Here is a 26,709-nt window from a genome sequence, read left to right as displayed (position 1 = left end):
AATTGAAAGTTGGAAATTATTGTACACAGAAACTACTATATAATTGTTATATTAATTATTTACATAAGTATTATTTTTTTCACACAAAAATCAATTTCTCAATAAATTGTATCGTTTCCACACTAACAATATTCTCCCCTTATACCTTATCGTGACCTCAAATGGCTCAGATTAGATTCCAATCAAATTAAAGGCTCAAATAACATATGCTTAAAATTGTATAAATGTATATGTTGTCCAATCACAAATATGTTCTGCTTGTATTAAATTCCAATTGGTCTCATCCAAACCCAACTTTATGGCAACACGAGCAAATTCTGATAGCTGAGGGTATATAACAGATAATCATTTGACATTGTTTCAGTGTTATTCTGCTTGTTTTATATTTTGTATTGATTAGTTAAATTTGTCTTTTTGTTGACAGATATTCAATTCTTTAACATTATGTTTCCATGAAAACGGTCATTTTAAAACTTCTTTTACAATTTGTTTCCATGGCAACGACAATTTTCATTGCACCACACATAATGGGTGTAATATCCAACATTCAAATGTATTTTACAGGTTTATTACTTCAAACTCGTAATAACAATTAAACTAGTTGAGAGGTCTTTACCAGATAATACATAGGCCTATTTGATTTTTTTAAAATATTAAAAATCATGATTTTTGATACTTTTTCCATTTTTCTGCAAAAAATGAAATTTTCAGTGGCATCCTTATGGAGCTCTTTTTTAAAAATCATGTACTCAACACCCCCCCCCCCCCCCTCTGATTAACAAAAAAAAACTTGTTAAAGGGAGGTCATAACTATAACTTCGATCCTCATTAATTGTCGATGGATGATCGATTGTTTGTATCTCGGATCATCTCTACAGTATCAGCTTGCTTCATATCAATCATTTTGTCAATATGAGGGATGGGGGGGGGGTGGGTTGCAACCAACCAAATCTTATCAACAACAATCAACGTGATCAGTTTTATGTAACGCAACGCAACCGCCATCTTATCGTCTATATCATGAGGAATTACAATGATAATAATAGTGATGGTGATATTAATCAATAACAAGTATTTCGTTTCAGCAAGCGAAGCGAGCAAACTTTCAAAGTTTCAATACTGACACAACTTCCTAAATTTAGTTTATCTTCGTTTTTTTTTCCACGCTTGAAGAGCTAATGATGGGAACAATGCGAAGAATTGCAGAGAGAGAGAAAGAGAGAGAGAGAGAGTGTGTGTGTGCGTGTGTGTGTGTGAGAGAGAGAGAGAGAGAGAGAGAGAGAGAGAGAGAGAGGGGGGGGGGATAGGGAGACATGGTGAAGGAGAGGAAGACGGAGGGAAAGAACAAGAGAAAGGCAGATATACAACGTAGATAGATTGAACGACTCCTCGAACTATATTTTTCATATTCCATTACGTTATACTTGACACTTCAAAAAACAACAAAATCAGTGATTCCAAAGTTCAGACGCAGAATTCGCTAAAATAAATCATCCATACAGTCTAACACATTGAAATTTTTGGAATGATCTATGCACCTCCATGCCCAAGTGAAGAAGGTGCACATATTGTTGGATGAGGTAATACTAATACATGTGTAAAGTGCTGATTAAATCATGATCAACGAGAAAAATTAATCCAGACGAAGTTAGATCGGCAAAAATACAGACACAAGAAAGAAAAAAACATGCATTTTCTAAGATTGTCATGTATTTATTAATGAATTCGTTCATGTTTCACAGTGCTTTAATATACATTCAGCATACATTTTGAAAGGATAGATATTGCATTATTTTTCAAAAAGGTAATAAGATTAAACTCTGTCTTTATTTTGTAAGTTTTCTTTTGTTTTGCATTATAGTATTTACAAATTACTTACACACGTATGTATAGTCAGCCAAAATGTTGTTTTGTGGCAATTGACTTACACTAATACATGTACCCTTATAACATATCACTTACCCGACAACAAATGTTCTAACATGCAACATTTATTCAGTGATATAAATTATATATTTGGCGTTTCAGTAATATAATATTAGTAGACTCATACCAGAAAAAAATATTTCCATAGAGTAATATAATGATGATGAAGTAGAAACATAAAAAACAGTAAATTATGCTATTTCATTTTTCTAAAAACTAACAACACATTGTAAAAAGAAGACATTGATCAACTTGAATTTGTTCTTCTTCAAGTTAACATCAAATAAAGGAAATAGTAGATAAGAACCAGATTAATGAATTCTTAATAAACTAAACACATTGTTGGTACTAAACTTACTAAATCAATATTACATAAACTAAATAAGTACAGTGTATACTAAGTTTGTATTCTACTAATTAGTTTTTTAACCGCAGCTAATGATGAAAAATATATTGGAAAAAAACTACTATAAATACACAATAAAAACCATATTACGCACTACATAAAAGAAAACAAACACAGTGCACATTAATACTTGATTCACTATAATATTTAATCGGTCCTTTCTCCAAATCACTCTTTCTCGAAACAATGTCATTTACTTATGACATACATGAGTTAGGCATACAATATTCTTAATTTTCATCAAATAAAAATGTTTTTTAGCAGTATGTAATACACTATGATGATACAACAATATCTATTACAATGTGTTGATGAAACAAATATATAAAAAGGAATCATAATTAATGTTGACATGTTTTTCAAATTATAAAAATTAATGTTTTCAAATTATACAAATTAATGTTTTCAATGAAATATGTACTGATTATAGTACTTTTAATTTGTCTTAGTTATTTTGTTATATGCAAAGCTCAAATTCATTACTTTAAAAGATTTTTAACAATTTTATTTTACATGAACAACATAGGATACAAGCCATGTACTTCATCGATTGTTTGAGGCTTCACTTCCATACCAAAACATGCTAACCTATCCACGTTGTTATTGATTTTTAACTCTAAGAACACAATATGAAATTAGTGACTGAGAATAACTGCAAAACAAAAATGATTGCCTTTACAATATGCTTCTCATTATAATGAAAATATATCATAAACAACAACAAATGTTACTGGTATTTCAGTTTCAATCATAGAAGTTGAGGAATATTCTAGAAATCATATACATTGATTCCTTTATAATCTAGTCATTCAATGATTTCAAATTCATAAAATATAAAAGATAACAGAAACCTGAAATGAAGAAACTTGGTCCAATGAGTTATGGGCGTCACAATAATCAATGAAGAGTATATTAACCTGATCAATAATTTTCTCCCCCATACGATAATTAATACATACTGGCAAAATTAGATATTCAATCTTAAACTGGTATTGTTTAATTATGAAAAATGAGGCATATATAGTCATAAATATATAGTTTTGCAAATAATCAAAGAATAACATATTCTACACTATAGCTTTTGTGCAAAATGTTTGAAAATAAACTTACATTTTATTTGTACAGAGGCTTTAAAGCAGGCAGTGTGAAGTAGAGGTGCACATTATCTTGCCAGCCTATACAACCTTTCAAGGTAACAAGACGGTTACATGGGCAACATTTCAAATTGTGAGTAAATATTGCGAGTAACTTTTATTTTATGCAGCATGCAGAGCGCATGTGTCGATACAATGGTGCGCAGCCCAGCGCAGGCAGTGACGCAACAATACATGCACGTCTGTAAACATTGATGACGCAATGTTTACTCGCAAATTAAAATGACGGCCTTAACTGCGAAGGGGTGTATAGAAGGCAAGTGGATACTGAGAAATTCTACACTGATTGTTACATACCAATGTCACTTCCTTGCATCATTATTCAAGGGTTAATATACATGATCCCTAGCCAGAAAGCACTGATAATAACTATCTACAATATGCATAATGACAATTATTGACCACATATCCAATTAAACAAATTTACAATCATTCTGTCATAGAAAAGAAAATTCAACTCCTTAGCTACATTATGGAAAATATATATATATATATATATTTATCATGAACTAGCTCATCAATCACACAAGTAAGTTAAGTGATCTGGCATGATGCAATACTGAGCTTTATATAAGTACTACAACAACCGGACAAAAGCAACAACAAAATGACACATGTACTGATTTTTATTTTATTTTTAATACTCGTAATTCACAATCATATTGCTGTTGCTTGAAAGAGAGTTGCTGGTCTTTTTAATTTTACCCAATTTGCATTTCTTTGCAGCTGAACGAAGCTCTGTTTGGTCAAATATTTATGATAATCCTTACTTATGACCTTTGACCCAAGCAGTAGAGTCTAGTACAGTTCACCGATGGGGGCATTGGCTAGCCAAAGGTCATGTAAGAAGTGATACAAGCGGTCACTCACAGATACCTGTACAAAACCAAAGGGAAAGAAAAAAAGAGAGAGATGGTAATTCTCTGAATTTGATGATGATCTATGATGAATAAGGTGGCATTTTGGAAAGGGAGGGAGGGATGGAGGGAGGGGGGGGGGGGGTCTGAAGGATGATTATTTTAATAAGCATCCTATAGCAAGCAAATGAACTTTCTATGTCATATTTAAAGTGTAGCAGAAGTCAAGATCCTCACAATTCATATACATCTAATGTATGTTAAAGCCCATCTGCACTAGTGTGGCCAGGGGGGATTAGACCTCCCTGCAAGATCACTGACAGGTGGTTATCTCATCAAATCAGCTCTCAAATAACATAAGAAAAAGGGGATCATGGGGGACCAACAGGCACCGATTAGGCATTGTTTGCTATATAGAGGGAGCAAGTAGCTATAAGTAGTGCAATGGGGATTTAAAACTTAAACATGATATAAGCACTTATTGAACAATGCAAATCCTGAGTAAATAGTGTAGAACAGAGATATTGATTATTACACGTAATTCAGTAGGGGTTGCATTGGTGCAATGCCTAAACTGTTTCATTATTTAAATAAATGCATTAAATTCACAAGATCAATGGTGAAACCAATTTCCTCTCATACACTCATAAGGATAACTATTCAATTGTCCACTTGTGTGCTTTACCTTATATGGAGTTGGGTTGAGCGCCCTCTTGTGGTCATGCCGTAGAGAGTCTAGAGAATCTTGGACCAGCTGCTTTTTCTCCTCAAGAGAGGGCAGTGTTTGGCATAGCTGTTGGGGGATATACCATCACAACAACAGTTATAATTATACAAGCAAAGCAAGGTTTCAAATAAATTTCAGACAGAGGTATTGCAGACTGTACAACATTGCAACTATCTTGAAGTTTTGGGTGGAGAGGTGTCTACTGTTAGCCTTTTCAGAAAAATTGAAACTTTGAATGTATGGATGCATTTACAGACTGATAGGAAGAGACAAAATTTTAATTTCCTTTAGATTTACAATAGAATATTCCCCCAATGGATAGCAGGTGGAAACTTAATAATTTATTATTACCTATGAAAAACACATTAATTCAATAGTATTTCCTCCACATATGCCTATCCCATTTCATCAATTTAAGTAACTTGAAAGTCATCTGTGAACAGGGATTATTTACAAGGCGATTGCTCAGAGAACCTCAAACTCAGCACTGGGCAACCAGTCATCTGAATGTGTATTTGTTTACTATAAAAAAAAATTGTTTCTAATTTGGTTGCTGCAAATGAATAACTTTTTCTAAAATATAAACATTTGAGGAATATTTTCAATGACTCACTTTTCCATTCTTGAGATAAAGCTTGTGTAGGACTTCAACTCGCCTAGGCTTTACATAGGCTCTCTTAGATTCCTGGAAAAAACAAGATAACAGGTATACGTAGGATTTCTTGATTAGCAAGAAACTTGTTCAAAACTTGCATTATATATAATTGACTGATGTATTACCTGGGTGCCCCTTGACACAAGATGAACATTCCTATTTTCATAAACAAATTTCCGCTAAGAAATCTGACAATTTGTTGTTTGGTATTCTCTTCATAACATAATCGCAAAGAGTTGACGCTTCTCCCAGGAAGCCTCACATTCAAAGCTTGTCATAATGGCAGACTGAAAAAGGATACAGAAGTCACCCTTATTTGATATGATCGCCATGTGTGTTACACAACCTGGAAAGATGATTGCAGAAATTATCAATTGATGAACAAATTTGCTTGTGTCCAAATGTGAAGGAAATACATTGTAAATGGCTTACCTCGAATGGATGCCTACAAAGAACTCTTTCCATTGGTTTAGGGGGCTCCTCGTCCACCTGCTGCATCAGATCAATCAATGCATGACCTGGAATGTATACAATCGAATGATACATTACAAAAATAGTTAAAGAGAAGGTTGAGTTCTGGGATGAGGTAAAAAATAATTTGTGAGTGTTATCATTGTTATTATGCAAGAGTGGAAGAACATCAGAGAAAAAATGTTCCCTGAAAAGCATGGCTCTTCAAATGCCTTAATATTCTAAATATATGGCATGTAACATCATAAAAATCGGGACGGATTTTTACACCACATGTTCATGTAGTCCCAAAGCGCTTTAAAAGTAACAATTTTTATTATTATTATTATTATTATTATTATACATCTTTCTGTGTACAAAGCTTGTAATTTTACCAAGACTTGGCCAAATTTCTTATCATTTTGATGGTTCCAGAACCTTGGAGTACACACACCAATACTTGTATGCTAGATGATTAACCTTTTCTGATCGATTCCACGTTTCTTTCACAATGAAATCGCAAGACCAGAACTCAACTTTATCTTTAAATAATTAATGATATATCACATGCAGCATGCTTTGCAGCAATTGTCGATATGGCAATAGGGTGGACAGCAGTTGTTACCTATAGTCATGCATCAAGCCTCTCCTTACCTTAATCTTTGATATGCTAGTGGTCTTGGACTTGGTCAATGTATTTTCATCTCATTAAAATGACAGGATTTATACAATCATTCACAAATAAGCAACTGCTCACCTTCACTGCTGAACAGCCTGTAGACGACCTTGCGACCAGGGATGGTGACCTTTGACACGTCTTGGCTCAGCTTGATCCTAGGAACTCCATTGATCTGCACCAGCTACAGGTCAGAGAGGTTAAAGTTCAAGGGACATATTCAATTCCTTTCATTTGGCACTTATTTGATTTGATATTTTATTTCTTTCATACTCATATATTTTGAAACTCACTTCACACTATGAACATGACGGACAAAGAAAGAGGACAAAATATACAGTTCCTCATTCTGCCCTCAACAATTGCTGTGGTAGACAAAGGAACATCCCTTCACCGCTATAATGTAAAAATGTGTAGAACAGGTGAATATGAATGTGACACCTGGGCCCTGAATTACAAAGAGTTGATATCAATCGCAACTATGTACATAAGAGATAGGAGATTGCAAACTTGAGATTAATTGGAGGACTTGCGATTGATTTGGATCAATCGTAACTCTTTGTAAGACGGGGCCCTGTTCTGCACATTTTTACATAATAGCAGTGAAGGGATGTTCCTTTGTTTACCACAGCAGTTGTTGAGGGTAGGATGTATGACATATTAAAGCTTACATCTAAAAGTATTCAACAAAGGCCATGATTTAACCAGTTCACCTTTCATTCTTGAATTACAAAAAACACACCAATATCAAATTTACAAGAGGTGTGAATGATTTAGTTGTTAACTGTATGTAAGATTTAAAGCCTATCTGCACTAGTTTGGCCAGGAGGGAATAGACCTCCCTGCATGGTCACTGACAGATGGTTATCCCATCAAATAAGCTCTCAATTAACATAAGAAAAAGGGGACCATGAGGAACCAATGGTCACCAATTAGCCATTGTTTGCCATATAGAGGGCGCAAGTAGCTTTAGTGGGGTAGTGGAGCTTTAAAGCTTACCTTACACACACCACCAAGGTTGGGTTGCTTCTGGCAGGTGACTAGATGGGTCCCGATACCGTATGCATCGATACCATGGCCCTGAAAGGGGGGTAAAACATGTCAGGTGCACAAAGAGGGGATGGTAATCAAAAGGGTAGGATAGAGATGGAAGAACAGAGCAGGAGAAAGGGAAGAACCAGAAGGAAACAAAAAACAAATGAGAAAGAAATAAGAGAGAAAGGCAGGATGATGAAAGAAAGGATGGAGAGAAGAAAAAAGGGAGAGAAAGAGAGAGAGAGAGAGAGAGGGGGAGAGGAGAGAGGGTGAGAGAGAGAGAGGGAGAGAGAGAGAGAGGTGGGTGGTGGTATGGAAAGAGATAAATAATGTGTTGTTTACATGTGAGAAGGAAAGAAAAAATGAATAAAAAATACAAATATTATTTTTAAAATATTATCTAAAATATGATTTGGCAGTATGGACCTGATTCGACATGATGGCCACATTGGCACATCAAAAATAAATTATATATTGTACTAATCAAAATATCTATGTACCCTCCATCTATACAGTTAACACTTGTGTCTTTGCAAGTGAACTAATCAAAAATTTCAGAGGTGAGATTATGAAATTTCAGCATTTTGAAACTAGTTTTTGCCAATTAAATATCAACATCCACTTTACATCTCCAAAAGACAACAGAGCTTGACCAACCACTGATTGTTAAAACCATGTTTCACATCCTCACAGAATACACTGACTTTGGAAAAAAGAGAAATTGAGGGCGCTATTCTATTCAATGAAAAAAGTACAGGTATATCGAGTATGATGCAGATAAACATAACAGAGGTGACAGAAAATTACCAATCAAATACAGTAGCATGAATAAAAGCTTTATACTTTCACAGAAAATGGCATGGGTACCTTCACATACATGTAGGTGGCAGGAGTAACATTTAATTTCTTTAAATAGAAAACTGCCACAAGAAAACTGTTAAGATATCACCGGTATTAAAATCTGCAATAACTGTGAGTATAAATTATAACAACCTGTATCTCCGTCATGATTTTATAATTAGTAATGTATGTTTGTGCTACTCTACAGAGATATATATACGTGATCATGTAGTGTACTACGACCCAGTAGCGTGCATGTGTAATGTGGATAGGAAAATATTATCTAACTAAATTAACTGATTCTATCAATTAGTTTGACTTCAGCTTAATTATTACAACACTAAAACCAAAAACTGTCGTGACAGGAAACATTTGCAAATTGAGAAAGTTTATTGTTGTGTCAATTGTGATTTAATTATTTCACAGCATTAAACTTAAATGAATTTGAACCACTCAATAGATTCACATATATATATTTCATGCATGCTCGAGTTTCTGGTTTTAAAGTAGTGAAGTGTTAAACTATTTAGGAAGTCCCTTTACGTTTTGGATACATAACATAGCAAAATGGTTACAAAGTGAATAAAAGCATTATGTGGAACCAAAAGAAATATTAGGGCACTATATATATTAATGCAGGGTGAATAGAAACTTGAATTTAGAATTTTTAAAAAAGCATACATGTCATCATGTACACTAGTGAAATTGTTTAATAGAATAGCACAGCAGGTGAAGTTTATCCTTATCTACAACTTCCCAAGTCTTTAGTAAAGATTAATTAAATAAGCATGTATGTATTTGAAAGATGTATATTAACAAATTTTAAAATGTAATTAAAGATCAGTTTGATATCTAACGCACACAAATGAGTGCATTTCTATACAAACAAAAAAATGATACCCATGCAAAAGCATACTGCCATGTTACCTAATAATATACACTTCACAAAAGTATATATCAACAAAGTTCTAGAGGCTTTGCTTTAACAAAATGTCATTGTTTTTATCTATATTTGATTGGCAACTCATCAAAATTTTGTAATTTGTGTCCTATAATAACACAAGTGTCAATGAAATAAAAATGAAATTATTTGGTCTGTTCTAAGCTACAGGTATTTACTGTAGACAATTGTATGATATACCAAATAGTCTGGCATAATTGGTATAGATAAGTATAGGTCAAATAAGTTTGATCTGTCCTTACATATACATGTACACACTACCTAACAATCACATATCCTTTTTATATGTATAAGATTAAGATGTACAGGTATATTATATCTTGTCTAAAATGAAATGTAGTGCCTGATTAAATATATGAATCAATCTTAAATGAAAAACCCCCTTTTTTATCAAAAAATGTATTCATTGTCATTTACACACTGTGTTCTAGATATATACAATGTATTTGTCAAGAAAAGTAACAAGGAAGTCAATGACTTGTGGAAATATACAATATGTGCGAGCTTTGTTGCATTGATAAGAAAACATCACGTTTCAAAAAACATTGTTGCCAAACCCCATCAGTGTGGCCAAATCCAGACATGCAGTGACAAGTACCATTTTTTTTCTTGGGGGAGGGAGGTGGGGGGGGGGGGGGGGATACAAGCTAATTATTTGGTTCACCCAAATAGGAAGAAAAAAATAGGTAAAAAAATGACTGATATTGGTCAAATGAACATGTAATTGCATCATGCCTAAAACTTTTAATCAGATTGGTCAATTCTTTGACTTGCGGTCTCAAATTTATTTAAACAAAATTAAAAACCTCTTTTTACAATCAGAATGTCTTATATTTCACTGACACAACCGACTGAGCAAGCAGAATAGATACAAGTATGTACAGTTACATGACCTCCATTCTAATTAGAGAGCAGGTACAATCGCTTGCAAAGGAAAAATACAAAACAAGGGCTTTGATAGTCAAAATGGATGAAAATGAAATATGTTATTACAATTAGAGATGTGTAATATGGTGACATGGAGGGCACGGCAAAAACTATTGACCTGAATGAATGAATGAAGACATGATGAAGAGTCTCATCTTGCAATTAGGCCTTTAAAAAAAAGATGTTGTATTGCCCTTTAGGTGCCGAAACATGGGTCAGTCGATCAGAATTTTTTTTTTTTTACTCCCTCTTTGGGCTGATATTTCTCAGTTTTGAATGCTTAAAACATTTTTTCTTCTAAAAAAAACGGTAAAAAAAAAAAAAAAAAATTTTTTGACAGCCGATGGTAGATTTCAAGATTTTTGGGTCGGTCGCGAAGGGCAATACAACATCTTTTTTGTTTAGGCCTTATCAGAGTGAAATGCAAGAATGAACAAAATATTGAAATCAAAGTAGAAAGGAGAAAAGAAATACTTTGCGACTATTCCCCATTAGTTCCTATATTTATTCTTTCTGTCCATTCTTGCCTTTTCTCTGATGAATACAAGACAATAAGCTTCAATTTGTCTTTATATGAGGAGGTTTATGGATTATATTTTTCTCATGAACCCATGAGTAATGATTTCATCCTATTCGCTCAAATCAGTGTAAAAATACTCTTTTTTTTTGCAGGGGCTCCTTTAGAAAATGTTGTTGTAAAAGTGTGATTTTCTCACAGCGATATTTATGTATGTTATTTTTTTAATCAGAATTATGGTGGAGCTTTGGAGAGCTAAATCGCTCGCCGTTTCTGTCTACTTTTTTCGCCGGCCCATATTTTTAAAAAAAATTAAAAAATCAGATAATGAAAATTATCATAAATTCTGGCTCATAGCTTGGCTAAATTGGCAAACGGAAATCCAAATTGCTTGCTCATCTGCACATTAACTTTCCTTTTTAGTACCCTGCCATTCTAGCACATGAAGATTATCACTTATTTCACACACATATATACAGGATTCTAGAACTACAAAGGGCCAACCTGCATACATCATCATGTAAACAATATACCTGTGAGACTTGAATACAACTGCGAATCTTCAATTAACCAATCAGATTCAAGCTTTTTGTGTTTAATACCACATTGAAAGGCAAAATCTGATTGGATGTTTGGGAAGCTGCAAGCAGGAGTAAGTTTTGCAAAATGACCCTGAGCATTAAAATACACTGTTGGCAATGAATAGGAGAGATTTTTAAAGAAAGGGTGAAATCAGTGGCAACAAATAAAGGAGAGAGGAGGTGACATTAGTAAGTAGGAATGAGATTTGGGCACACTCACCTTGGCAAGGATAGTTTGTGTGATCATCTGAGGAAATGTGGACACATATGGTGCTTAGTGTGGTATGAGTGGATTAGTCATAATTGCACACGACACCAGAAGAACTGACACATATTCAAAGGGGTGGGACTGAGGATATAATAATGGTCTATTTTCTGTTTTTACTATCATGAATCTCTGTTGAAACTTGCCCTAAAAATACCAACCCCAAGATAACTTGATGATCTAGAGTGAGTCTATGCACAAATGTGAGCTCTGATATCCAAGGGGTTAACCAAATATATTTTAACCATACCGGTAATTCATTGTTGGTGCTTACTTATCGAAAATAAGCATCATTTTGCCTTTTATATACAAATGACCAGGAATAAGATTTATATGTATTTTGCTATCTCACTGAAATTGCTCTTTAGTATTCACATTAACATATACATGCAAACCTGACTCTAGGCATAATAAATTAGCGCCACTAATATTAATTTTCACGCATGCAATTCAGTTGGCGGCTTTAAGCAACAGGTTATGGCATGATCTAAAATTGGATATCAAAATACAAATATTACTACCACATAAATATTTTCAATTTTAAATGCATGTTCAATAATTAGCAAATATAAATAAGACTACCACATGTACATGTATACAATGCACATAACTAAAATAGCCATTGGTTAAAGGGCAACCCAACTCTGGTAATAAGTTCATTTGTATGGAAGCAAAAAAATAAAATAAACAGAATGGCGAAAGTTTGAAATAAATCGGACCAATCATAATAAAGTTTTTAATGTTTGAAATATGAGATCACTAAGTCAATGTGAATCTCAAATTGGCAGTTTGGTCAGTGGAGTGTTAAAAAATATCATAAAATTCTGTTTTTCTGCTATTTAAGTGCCTTCTCTCTTGGGGCACTACTGTACTCAAAATTTATGATGGGTTGCGTATCATCGTATTTCCTTTAAAGAGAAAGATCCTCCTTGGTCATACTTTTTGGAAAATAAGTTTTTACTTTTTAGTCATTTAATGTATTGGAACAAATGGGAAAGGTGTCCACTACTACATGACAGAAACATTACCTATTCAGCCAATTTGAAGAGCTCATATCTACAGTGATTATAACTTTCAATAATTTCATAACATTCTCATGTTTTGTCTGATCTTATTCAAAATGTCACCAGTATACTTCTCTGATTTTTCTGCTTTCCTCTAGAGTAGTTTGCTTTCAAGGTTGGATTACCCTTAAACATGAACATAAACTAAATGTGCATCAAATAAACATACACATTATGAGGGATCAATAGATGATATAACATCAATTACTACAACCTTTTCTTGGTAGAAAAATCACTTTAATGAGGGAATATCTTAAAGTAATTATAACATTCTTTACGTGTGCAAGTAATTCTAAGTACAGATAATTTAACTTAATGAAATGCAAGGTTGCTGTATTTTTTCATGAATTTTTTCTTCAACTATATGAAAATTAAAAGCTTATAGAATATTTTTGAAGCCTGGCGTTGGTGATTTGGGATTTAAAAGAAAAATATATGCATTAAGTACATTGTAATGCCATTTGCTGGCATTAACATGGCTCCACATTAACAATTATGGAAGGGGTCCAAACTGAAATTTGTACACTCTGGATGCAGGAGCCCTATGCGATTTTTTTAATTTTTTTAATTTATTAATTTATTTATTATTATTATTATTTATTTATTTTATTTATTTCTTTATTTCTTTATTTTTTATTTTTTTTAATTTTATTTTATTTTTTTATTTTTTATTTATTTATTTATTTTTTTTTGGGGGGGGGGGCGGTCCAGACTTAAATTTTGGGTGCCCATGTTACCAGGACGCCTGTTAGTGTCAAACCCTGATTTAGTTTTCCTTCAGGCTAAATGTATATATATATGTGACTACATAAGGCATAAAGGTATATCAAATGGCTCTCAATATATTAAGACCCAGCAACAACTCTCAAGCCCCAAGTGCAACATTTGCCCAAGCATTTGTAAAACAGGTTTTCTGACACCAGTAATATGAATGCACATTCATGCAGAAAAAGAATGATTCAATGCTGTGAAAACGATCTCATTTTACATGTATGTGTTTAAGAGGCAAGGAAAATAAAAATAATGGATGATTTAGAACCAATTGCAAGAATGACAATTCCAAAAGAGAGCAATGTTATTCATCTTCCACCTTCGTGTTGTAATGATATGATGACTCTACATGTTTCTAGAAGAGACTAGTTTATCCTGATTCTACTAATAAAGCCTTTGGGGGTAATGGTTATGTTATGTTAATTTCATTTTCTTCTTCTTTCATATTATCTTTTTGTAGCTGCACACTCAAAGCTTTTTTAATCAAAACAATTGCATACATATATATCTTTTTAGATATGATCTTTAAATCACAATTCGTAAACATCATGAATAAGTGTATTTTTTACATGATTACAGGTCTTAATACTTGAACCAAGTGTAAAGTTACATGATTTAAATTTTCTGTTTAAAAAAATAAAAAATATCAAAATAGAACTTTAGCTCCTTTACCCAAAGCTTGACAAGCTTATCTCTCAATTGTGATACAGCACACTTTCTTAAACACCTTTCAAAGGTTTTAAAGTTTCCATCATAACAAAGTGCTTCGTGCTTAAGTTTAGAAATAAGAAGACGAAGAGGACTATATCTCCCATATGACTCCGCCCTAAATTCATTATAGGTAATGGATAGAATTATATGTGAAGCTTTTTCCTCAAGTCGTTCTTGAGATATCGCAATAACGAGGTCAATACCTTGAATTTCATAAGTTGACCTCTGTGACCTTTGACCTTTGACATAGTTACTCTAAAATCTAATAAGATTGTCTTCCTATGGTGATACACACTATCATCAAGTTTGAAGTTCACCTCTCAAGTGGTTCTTGAGATATCGCGTTAACGAGAAAGCGGACGGACGTCCAACCCGAAAACTTAATGCCTCTAGACCATCTTCAGTGGGCGGAGGCATAAAAAGATAAAGATTAATTGATATCAAAACTATACAAATCTATAAAAATCAACATGGTAAAATAAGGTGGAACAACAAATAACCAGGTTACTACAATCAAAATTAACAACATGTCATACTCACTTGTTGGTTGAGTGATAGTAATGTTTCTTCATTGATGTCATTGCTGGCTACAATCATTAGTTTCTCCAACCAAGGTAAGCTATATCTGTAGACAATAAGTGTAAATAAGAAAAGAAGTTGTGACAACAATCTTTTTGGATTCATGATCATCACCTGCTGGCAGTACTGTATATTGATCCCCTTCAACGTACAGTAGATTTTTAGACCTACTTTACTGTATCAAATGTGAATGGTTACGACTGGCAGTAACTTTAAATTAATTTAAAAAAAATAATTTAAGTCCAGACCCTACTCAAACCCCTTCAAAAATGATGACAAACAACAACAACGATAACAAAGCAAGAATGAAATTTCCTTGACAAACAAAATTGACAGTCACTATCTACTACAGTCAAACCTGTCTATGGCGACCGCCCAAAGGAAACACAAAAAGTGGTTTTTGTAGACATGTGCTCTTTGTAGACAGGTTCCTTTAGTACGTGTCTCAATGAGAAACCATTTCCAAGGGAAGCCAAAAATTTGGTCTTTATATACAGGTGGTCTTTGTAATCAGGTGGTCACTAAAGGAGGTTTGACTGAACTTAAGCCTTATATCAGATAATTGTAATGATTATATACATTAATAGAAGGTGGGGGGGGGGGGAAACAAGAGCTCACTCGGTTCCGACTGTCTTGAAGATATCCCTGACACAGAGGGACAGGTAGGCGAGGTCACCGCTGTCGATACGGATGCCTTTCGCCTTGTAGCCAACCTCATCCAGGGCTAGTGTGACAGCTAAGAAATTAGCAACACCACTCCTGTGAAAAACAAACAAAATGAAGAAAATAGGGATTAGGGATTGGGGTTTCCACTGGTAAAATAATTATGAATATATTCTATAGGCAAGTTAAGGCAAGGAAATGGAATGAAAGTCCTGTCAATAATATTTTGTTAATCTTGATAAATAAGTCCAGTCATTATGATAAATCATGCTTGTGATTCTCAATTCCATGATCCATTTGAAATTGAGGAGGTTCAGCGGAGATGAATCAATGAGAAAAGACATCCTTGCTCACAAACTATAAGCTCAAAATCCATCTTGGGGCTACTTTCTGACTACCCCCCCCCCCAAAAAAAAAAAATATATATATATATATATATATATCCCATTCTTGTAATTGTGTTAACACAATCCTTCAAGATGATCTTTCAGGTATTATGCTAAAACCATATTCATATGAATCTGCTTTCAAGGTTATCACAAATCAATACCCAATACCTCAGTCACACCAACGAGACTGACCACAGCTCGACTACACACCAAACAAAAAATCATTACCCCAAATAGCCCAAAATTGGTCGTTGTGCAGTCGGCCTATAGTTGGTTTGGGGGTGTGGCTGAAATATCAAACTAGTACTAGTGATAATTGGTCTAAGAATCTTGCGTCCAAAGACCACTACTCTACTGCACTAAGGAGTGTCTTGGTCGAGTGGTTTAAGGCGCTTGACTGTAGATGAAAAGGTCGAGGGTTCGAATCCCGACACGGCACTAATATCCTTTGGCCAGATATTAACCTGCACTAGCTACTCTCCACCCAGGTGTTAAATGGGTACCCGGTAGGATGCGACCAAACAGTTTTTGAGCGTCAAGTAACGCCTGGCTGGAATGCTCCCCAGGGAGTAGAGATTGTGCACACAATTGGTGCGGGCAAGTATTGAATCCAACGACCGGGGTAATAGTATGTCTGTAAAGCGCTTAGAGACATTATAGATGTATTAAGCGCTATATAAAAGCGGAATTATTATTATTATCATTATTACTATTGCACCTTGGGCCTTCCCATTGCTCTCAGACTTACTTGAGTACTTCATAGGTATCCACAAGTGCCAAGAAGCCTGTTGGAAAGGCGAGTGCATATGAGATGAACGCAGCAAGCTCGCCCTCGTGTGTCTGTTCTTGGAGAACTTTGATCAGCTGACAGACCTTCTCGCGACATCGGATACAGATCTCTACAAAGTCTACAGGAGGCTTGCTCTCATCTGCTGGTTGAAGCATCTGCATAACAAAGGGATTTGCATGGTAAAAATCTTGAGAGAACAGCAAACGATGCATTCACCAGAAGGCTCTGAGAAGAGTTCATCAGCACATTTAAAGTCCCTTTAAAGTTTTGGGAGCACCAAATTTGCCAAACATTTGATGGCAAAATTTTTTAATCAATATTCGACTTCAAACACATTTGTTTTGAAAATCCTTGCAGAAGTGTGTCTTAAATGAGATCCTCTTTCACACTTTAGAGGAAATTTAAGGTGTGTATTCTCTTAAAGAGGATACACAGTATTACCTTACCATGTTCCTATTGTTAATATTTAGCCTGTACATTTATAAGTCAATCAGAAATTGTTTGTTTTCTTCGTTCTACCTGATATTTCAGCACTTCCGACTCACATTCTTACATCCACAACCTCTGATTATTATTTGATCACACATCTACGTGTAAATGCGCTTTAGAAGAACCATGTGCATTAGTTATTTGATACCCCATTCACAGCGAAGAGATTAACATCAAACTGACAACAGATCAAACATTACATTATCCCGACTGGCCAAGAGTTGGTCACTTTTGGAGTGTGCTTGGGTTCATTTTTGTGGTATGTCTGAGACAAAAAGTCATTGTATCTACATTTTGTCTTTTCTTCATTTTACGTTCTAGTAATGTTCACAACATACCCTGTTCTTCACTTCATCAAGCCCACCGTATGACATGACAAAGGAATGTGCGTGAGTCCCTGTGATTGGAATGCCAAACAGCTTTCCGGCTAGTACATTACTTGTTCCGTTGAAACCTGGGATGGATCAAGCAAAATAAGAATCAACTTCCCGGAAAGAAAACAAGTACATTAATGATTTTTTTGTTTTACCAAATCCTTCATTATGACTTGGTCGATCATCACTTTCTCCTAAGGAAATACTGTCAAGTGATAATATGGATAAAACCCTTTACACAAATAACCAAATAGCATCTTACATGTTTACCCCCATATTGCTGGTAAAAAAAAAATTAAAATTAGTTCCAGCACTAGATATGTATACCATGTAGGCCCAGCTATCATGCATGCAATATCTGTGGCTTGCACGGTGCCAGCAGAATAGGATTGTGCAGCCATGCAATATTATGTCACCATCAAGACAATGGACTGCCAAGTGCCAATTATAGGGGCATCCGTTTGGGGTTGATCAAACCAAAATTTGCTATCATGTATTCAAGCCTACAAATGCAAGCAATACCCATTTATTACCAGTAAATTGTTATCCCCTGATTTCTTACATTTTTCTTTCAGGTTATGAAATACTAAAAACTCAAAATTGGATAAGATTTTATAATCATGGAAAGTCTTCTCACCTCCCATGTAGCAGTACCTCGAGGCCGAGAGCCCCCCATCGGGCCCCTGGGCTCTCCTCAGCCCAAACTCTAATAGTACCTTCTCTTTGCCTGCCGCTAACCGGAACCGTGCTGCATTGGTTGTTACCAGACTATGTGGGGAGTGGGGGGGGGGGGGGGGGGAGATGAAGAGCATTGTGAAGATAAAGGGATGGTTTATGTCATATTCAAACATTAGGGATATGACTCAAGTCATTAGAGTCGGTGATTCTACTCTTTCGTCAGTCTGCTTTTGTCTGACTCGTCAATACAATCTATTCACCATTGGCTGAAGACTTGAATGCCTACTTGACTCCATTCTAGATTTGTGCTACTAGTATATGGACTTGACTAGTACTTAAAATAAAATGAAGAAAAAAAAAGTTCAAATAATCATTGATTTGTCGAATCAGATATCCTGAAAGTGTTTCACATTAAGTCATACAACATCTCAAGATTTGACTCATAAATATCCAAAATACAAAACATGTCTCTAAATCTTCATAAAAAGCTAATATAATAATTTCTGATTGAAACAAATATTGGCTAGTCTGAACACAGCAATATAGTATCAATGAATACTGTAATGCTGCTAGAAATGTATTATTGCAGAGTTTAACACCTACAATGTGACACCCCCTCCCCTCCTTTAGAAAATGAAAGAAAAATATATATTCACAAGGGTCCTTCCAATATAAATCCATACCTAACTGAGAAAGAAATTGCAATGTGGAATGTGGCTCTCTGCTTTAATACTGGAAAGGGACGTTTACTAACTAGTCTGAATGCAGCTATCCATACCTTGCAAAATTGATGAGTGTCAACAGTGGCGTCTCAATCAACTGGAGCAGGGGCAGAGGTCCCTCTAGCCTTAACAGTGGCATTCTGGGAAACACAACACTGCCCTCAGGGATGGCGTACACTTCAATGTTAGAGCAGTCCAAGGTCTTCAGGTATTCAAAGAATCCCTCCTCGGTTGAAGCGGGAAGGGTTGTCTTCAGGTATGCGATGTCTGGAAATTAATTTTGAGAGTGAACATGAGGGAAAACATTTGTTCAAATTCAAAATTCTTCATATACAATGTATGTGCATTGGCTCCTATTCTATGGAACCATAATGGGAAATAAAAAAAAGCAGGAAATTGTAGGATGTAAAGAGAGAGAGAGAGAGAGAGAAGGGGGGGGGGGGAGAAGGATAGATACTGGTAGATAGATAGAGAGAGACAGACAGACCCAAATACACAGAGTTTTTTTTTTCTTTACAGAGCGCATCTGTTCTCTACTCCATTGTAGTTTGCACATGGACTGAAAATCAACTTGGTTACTAGGGAGATATAATGAAAATATAAAATACACATCCACACTGCATAATGATAATTGCACTACATCGCGTACATGTACTCAAACACACTCTAACACTTATGGCTTATTGCTTCTTGCTGATTACAATTCTGTAATGGTTTCTCATCAATAATGCACATTTTAATTATGCAAAATGTAATTTGTGGCATAATGAAAATGTAATTTTATGCGCAAGCACCTACAGGTACATGTACAGTGTACTACTCACTTTAAACAAATAATGCAAAAACTCATGCTAAAATGAAATTGGATCACAGTAATAATAAAGTGGTAACATCATATTTGCTCGTTGTCAAGGTTACTGGTTTTAAGCAACAGAGTCCGCGCATGAGGTTCACTGCAAAATCATTCAAGCAGAGGGTTGGAGCAGTGCAAATTCAGCGTTTGGCTCTGGTGTGATCACCACGCCTGCCTGACCACGCCATTGTTTGGCACAAAATTATTTGTAATCAGCGATCTCACAACTAGGCCAGTATGAATAGAAAAGAATAGAATATATCATTTATTGTCTTCTTTTTAAGATGTCACACTTTGGTACTCTATGGCTTAATTTTTCGTTATTACTAAAAATTGTGGTGTGCAGCCCTGCCTGCTCCCAAACCTATTTCCCATGACCTGTTAAACTAAACAATTTAATATGTTTTAGGCATGGTTGATAAATTTGTTGTATTACAATATAAGATAAAACTTTCATTGTATGAAAACTGTGAATGTGGTTACTCCTTACCGTGGTGAAAAATAACCATATTTATAACATGATCATCAACATCTACTCAAGTATTAGTTTCCTTCACAATACTTTTTAAACAGACTTTCCAACATGTATTTTAAGAGCTATGTATCTTTAAATTGGTAATGAACGATTGAACGATATACCTCCACCCAAAATAGATATATACAAAATAAAATTGTCCATCATACTGAATGGGGAGAGAGACACAAAGGGGAAAGTTTTATTTTAATTAAACACATAATTCACATGTAGGCAGTAGGCCTACCAGCTTAACCTTAACTCTTTCATCCTATCAATACCTCTGAAATATTTAACATCTCACAAATATCCCCTAATAACATCAATTTATTAACCTTTTAAAATCACAAGAAAATGTATACTGTTGTAGTCATACACTGTACATGTAAGTAATGGAGAAAGTTTTCATCATAGTGACACACTGGAAAAAAAACTGTTCTCCCGTTCCTATAAATTTATACAGAAAATACAAACATGTATATGATCAACGTCCCAAAAATTGATCAACTAATTACAAAAATAAGGTCGTTTTTGCTTGACCTTTGTGGCTTTCTATCACAATAGGATCAACTACAGAGTAAGTCCAGTAGTCTACTTCCTGTTGCCATGTTGGATGGATGTTTTTTCTTTCTATTCCTACCTTAGCAATAGTAAGCAGTCAAAACAAAACCCATTATCTATAATACTCCGTTTTACCAAGAATAAGGCTTGTAAATAATCCTTGCCTTTATTTCCTGTTTTGAAATGGACTTACATACATGTATAGGCAATGCTGTGCGTTTGGTTTCAAAACGGATCCTCTCATACTTCAAACAATATTGATGTTCTACTTTCTATATTTTCACTACCAGCTCAATTACAACAAAAAAATACATTTCAGTAAGAATTATTTTGCCTTAAAATGAAAGAGACTATGGGATTACAGTAGTGCAAGACAAACACAAGCACTTGACTGGAGACCAGTCACAAACATGCATTAACAAAGTTTGAATACAAATGCAAGGTTGTACAATTGCGGACTTGAAAATGACAATAAGAGTAGATTTTACACAAAATCCCTGGATATATAAATGTTTTATTATCAACTTTATGTTGTACTCATTCATTCAATGAGGCATGCACCTGTGCTCCTTGAAATGCTTTTTTTAAATTAAAATCAAGCAACAGGTACTACAGAGTACCACAGATCAAACTACTGTGGAACCCCAGTCCCACCAATGAAAACGACACACAATAATTACATTACCCCAGAAAGGTCAGTTTGGGGGTGTGACTGAGGCGCTTGTATTTATAAGTCAACAGGAGTACATTGTGTACACATCTACATGTACAAAAGAATACCGTGATAAAATGCAAATGAAAATGGCGTTTAGCTAAGGAGAATAAACATCTATTCAACCTTTTGTTCACACATATAATTTTTATTTGTAGAACTCAACTACAGGTGTATGTACATGTAGGAGTATGATCCTCACATACATTTTTGTTGTTTTGTCAAGGGTCTTTGCAATTTTGCATACAGTACAAATGTAGAAGATTGACTATAGAAATTGTATTTCATGTGGTCATGGGCAAGGCATTGAGTGCAGGTACAGTAATGCCTGGATGGGAGATGAACCCTTGGTGTGGGCGAACAGCATACCCAGGTGTCAGGTGCTGTACTTCTGTTAAGAGTGTAGCATACATGTACTTTCAGGTTTCCCTGGATTCCACAAAACCGGAGACTTCATCTTGGTGTTTTTTCCTTCTTTTTATATACCACAGGCCTACAAATACTAAGTTTGTCTTTTATAATCCATATCATTGTATGCCATGTTTGTAATTTTGTTGCATCTAGAGAGTTTTTTTCCTCCATATATTGAAAATGTCCTTAAAATTCTTCTTGAGCATTTTATTACTCCAGATGTTAGTTTGTAGGAATCCATGAAAGCAACAAAAAAAAAGTAAAAATAAAAAGCACAGCTCTTCTTGGTCCAAGCCATGCTGATTCCTATTAATGCACTCAAACCACAGTGTCTGGCAATCTGTAAAAATAAACTGCATTCTCTGTTCTAATGCATGTAAATTGGGGGTTTAACCACCACTAACAAAAAATAGTGATTATAGCAAATTCTACTGCCTCTGTAACGTATAACGTATATATGGAATTTGGTTGTTGATTGTGATGGTTATTATATGGACCTAGATTTATCAAAGTAATGACTCTGACAGGGTACTTACAAAAACACTATAAACTAAAATGTAGTTCATGGATAAAAGCACACATCAAAGGTCAGTGCTATTTATTGTATTATGTCCCTGCCCTTTCGTAGTTATTGGTACACAAAACTGAACACCTACATGTACATATACATTAACTGCGCACAAGTCCTTGACCTAGACAGATACAAAACTCACAATGCATGCAATTAAGCTAATTGACCAAAGTATTATAAAATACATGTACACCGATAACAAAAAAAACAAAAACCCAAAGTAAGACATGCAAGAAATACAGTGTATAATATGTCATAGACTACAGTGTGTTTACATTAAGTGTTCTAGAATGGCAATAAATCGTCAGTCTAGAAAAGTAGTACAGAAGAAAGGTTATTCATGCTGGGACTATAACTGTCACAAGTTTCCCACTTGTTCATTAGTGTAAACACTGAACAAGAGTTTTTAGTAAATCTGATCATTTTTAGAGTAAAAAGGAACCATAGGACAGGAAACATAAAACTGAACTTTCTCTGAATGTCAAGGAATAAAAGACACCAACAAAAAATCGTATTCTATAACAGTAGGCCTATTGCTCTAGTTCATATCTTACAGTTATACTACATGTAAGCACAATACCAACATCAACCATGGACTATTCCGAACTCTAACCCTCAAAAACAATTAAAAACTCCTTACTTTAATCTTTACTTACCGTAACAATATCTTCTGTGAAATAAAACCTTGAGAAATTTCACCAGAGCAAAGTTTGCACCAACACTATCCACAAATATTCTACAATAACCACAAATTCATAAGAGAGCCATGCTCATACTTTTCCTGCAAAATTTGAAGACCAATTTACCTGAATAAATCTTAAACTCACCTGAATCACTGAACTCAAAGTTCTGTAGGAACTTGAGGCATTCGCTAAGTCCTGCAAAGATGGTGAACTCTCCGTCAAAGGGATTCTTCCTGAAGAAGAAGTCAAAGACAGCGCTGTCATTGGTTCTCTCACTTTTCCAGTAAGCATAAGCCATGGTCACCTGGTACTGGTCAGTGAGCAGGGGCTGGACAAGGCCATAGGGATAGCTGGCCGCCCTACGAAGCTCAGCAGGCGAAGGACCATTCATCGCTGGCACTTTGTCGCTCTTGCTGCTGCTGTTGTTCAGGGATGTGTTAGGGTTAGCATCCCCAGCTGACATCTTGGTTTCGCTTGGTCAAAGCTAGATTTTAGTTTGCTGCAAGAGAGAACCAGGGTAATCATCCTTAGAATTCTAAATAAAATGTTTCTCTGCACAGGTACAGGTTACTGTGCATGACCTTTTCAAGGTCAACATAAGGCATCACTTATTGAAAACTACAGTAGTTTAAATTGTAGAGTTACATGTACTGTGATGCTCTGATATCTCCTTTAAACCTTTAGTCCCTAAACAACTCCAAGGCCCAAACTGCTAATAAATTTTGCCTAACCTGACCAGACCAATATTTCAATTTTGACATGCTTTAGCAGAAATTACATGTACGAGATCTGGAGGAGTGAAATTTCTTGTGCGGTACCTACAGTAGGATGAAGAGCTGTCAAACCTCCTGCATTTGGAGGGAGTCTCAAGCCACCACGCTCATTCTCCGACCATCCCAACAGCTCGTAGCAGAAAAAATGTTGCTACCTTGCCCTTCTTCCTGCTTCGATTTTTATGTCAAAACCTCCCGCCAAACATGGTAACCACAATTTTACCTTTTTTTTTTGCTCAATGGGGGTGAGCACTAAAAATAAAATGTCTCAGATCCTCAGTACTGTAGATAACTTCACACAGGCGCGCTCCTGCCTGCAACCCACCATCGGTATGCACTTGTATTGTGCAGCGGTTTGCCGTGAAACCTGTCAAAAAGTGTATACTAATAATATCAATGTTTTTTTCAAAAAATACTCCAAAAATAACAAGAAAATTGACACGAAACAGGTAATAAACTTTTCTTTTAACTCATGATCTTTATTTGGACATTTAATGAATATTTTCTTCATTTTGGGTATGTTTTAGTAGGGTATGTTTTAGTAGGGTATCTCCATGCCAGAGTTACGGGTCAAATTTTGGATAGGTTTCTGAAAAAGCGCCAACCAATTTGTAGTAAAAAAAACTTTGCCGTCCATTTGGTAATAATTGAAATAATAACATTTGTGTAGAACATGAATGAGAGACCATAGATCGAATAACACATTATCTAATATTTTCAAAATCTCTGCGAACTTTGGTTATCCCTTCATAGACCTACATATACATGTACACTGTCCGTAGGCCCTACATCGGAAGTACGGTAGCTCAAACTTACGCCCAAGAGGCTACATCCATATGCATTTTGGGTATAGACCTATTGGCAATATCGAGAATCGGCAGACTAAATAAGATAAGAACAATGCATTCAAACAATACCCTTAACATTACATTTACAACAATTTAATTGAAAAGAAAAGAAAAGAAGACAGAGTGGTTTGTACTATTGTCTAGATCTATTTGTAGCCAGTGAAACGTGAATCAATTCAATTCAATTCAATTTATTTTGCCAAGCAATAAAAAACATACAGGGTAAAACAAAAGCAGTAGACTCTAGATCTAGACTAGACCATACAAAGTTTCACACAATTACAATTACTACCATAGATACGCACAGCTACACGAGCCACCAGACGTACCTCAGGAAACTCCTTTATCCAATACTCCACCCGCACCAATTGTTTTAAACACTCCTACATTCCACGTACCATCAAGGACTGGAACTCACTACCCTCCGAAATCCAAAGGATCACAAACATTGACACCTTCAAACTCCAAGCAACCAACTTTTTCCGCAACCAAGACTCAAGCAATAAGAACTAAACAAGCACAGTGCGCACCCCCTCATCCTCCTCGCTTGGTTCCTTACGGAACGTTGAGGAGTACTCCCGAAGAAGAAGAAGAAGAAGAATCAATTTACAAACATAAAAAATACAAAGGAAATTTCTAATGCTGGTAGCAGCCAGAAAGTAGCAGCCAGAAAGGAGGTGGTCCTTGTATGCAAAATCAAATTCAAACTCAAACTCAAAGGCATAAAATAATATTCTGGCCTAAGGTCTAGATCTAGATTACAATTTACAGATAGACCTATAAAGTATCGACTCTTCTCATTATTTGCTTGTGGCCGACGTGAGACTACGTGTTTCCCTAGTTAATATAGCTAATTCCCCATCTCCATCTCCCTCTCCCTAGCGACGGTTGCAAATTGACTGGCAGTGGTCATCGTCGATGGAGCAGCCGAGCTGGAACGAACAAGACGGCCGTCACAGCAGCACGGGATCGGAAGAGCCAGGGCGGCTAGCTGCGTGTACTTTGGTGGGAGTGTGGACTCCATTAATCAATTCCGTCGTCGTATTTCTAAAATGATTTACACTACTCCTACTATAGCAATAAATGCAAAATGTAATTACTTATTACTCACAAATTACTAGATGATATGGAAAGGTATCGTACAAAGCCAGGCCTCTTGGTAAGATGATGTCAACAAGTCGGTTCGAATGCAATTTGTAGCACTAGCTGTATTTCCGAGCTCCATGTACGTAAAAACGTAGCAAAGACTGATTATTATCAAGACAATTTACTCTGACTTTGTACCGTACCGTACTTTCGTAGTACGCTCTGCCGGCGCGGCAAGTGGCGATTTTTGTGAAGAAAAAGGGCTTGAAATGCCATAAAAACAGGTTTCTTTGGCTGCCCTGATATATTCATACGCCGTATTCAATCTTTTCAAAGTCGATTAATTTTCAAGAGCAAAGATGAAGAGCTCAGAAAACACTTTTAAACTACCTTAATTTTCATTAGGCCTATAGACTCTAGAATCTAGATCTAGATTAAATGCCTGTAAATCACAAGAACGTGTTTTAGAGTTTTGACATAATAATAATAT

The 26,709-nt window shown here is 35.3% G+C and overlaps 1 protein-coding gene across 2 annotated transcripts; it reads right to left on the bottom strand.

Moving 5' to 3' along the window:
* Window positions 1-1,692: 1,692 nt before the first annotated feature.
* On the bottom strand, window positions 1,693-26,345 carry LOC582738 (nicotinate phosphoribosyltransferase). Of its 2 annotated transcripts, XM_003725859.3 has the most exons (15): window positions 26,245-26,345; window positions 23,657-24,011; window positions 19,264-19,474; window positions 18,445-18,575; window positions 17,772-17,887; window positions 16,903-17,099; window positions 15,721-15,861; window positions 15,064-15,148; window positions 11,933-11,959; window positions 7,851-7,931; window positions 6,933-7,035; window positions 6,158-6,243; window positions 5,684-5,755; window positions 5,029-5,136; window positions 1,693-4,362 (listed from the first exon to the last, which is right to left on the bottom strand). In XM_003725859.3, the coding sequence occupies exons 2-15, from the start codon at window positions 23,973-23,975 to the stop codon at window positions 4,285-4,287; spliced, it is 1,755 nt and encodes a 584-aa protein (XP_003725907.1). In that variant the 5' UTR covers window positions 23,976-24,011; window positions 26,245-26,345; the 3' UTR covers window positions 1,693-4,284. The 2 variants fall into 2 exon arrangements, with proteins under 2 accessions (XP_003725907.1, XP_011673723.1); XM_011675421.2 differs by lacking the exon at window positions 11,933-11,959.
* Window positions 26,346-26,709: the final 364 nt, after the last annotated feature.

The sequence above is a fragment of the Strongylocentrotus purpuratus genome, unplaced genomic scaffold, assembly GCF_000002235.5.
Source record: "Strongylocentrotus purpuratus isolate Spur 01 unplaced genomic scaffold, Spur_5.0 spur5_scaffold_7, whole genome shotgun sequence".
NCBI lineage: Eukaryota > Metazoa > Echinodermata > Echinoidea > Camarodonta > Strongylocentrotidae > Strongylocentrotus > Strongylocentrotus purpuratus.
This window is presented reverse-complemented; position numbering and strand designations above follow the sequence as displayed.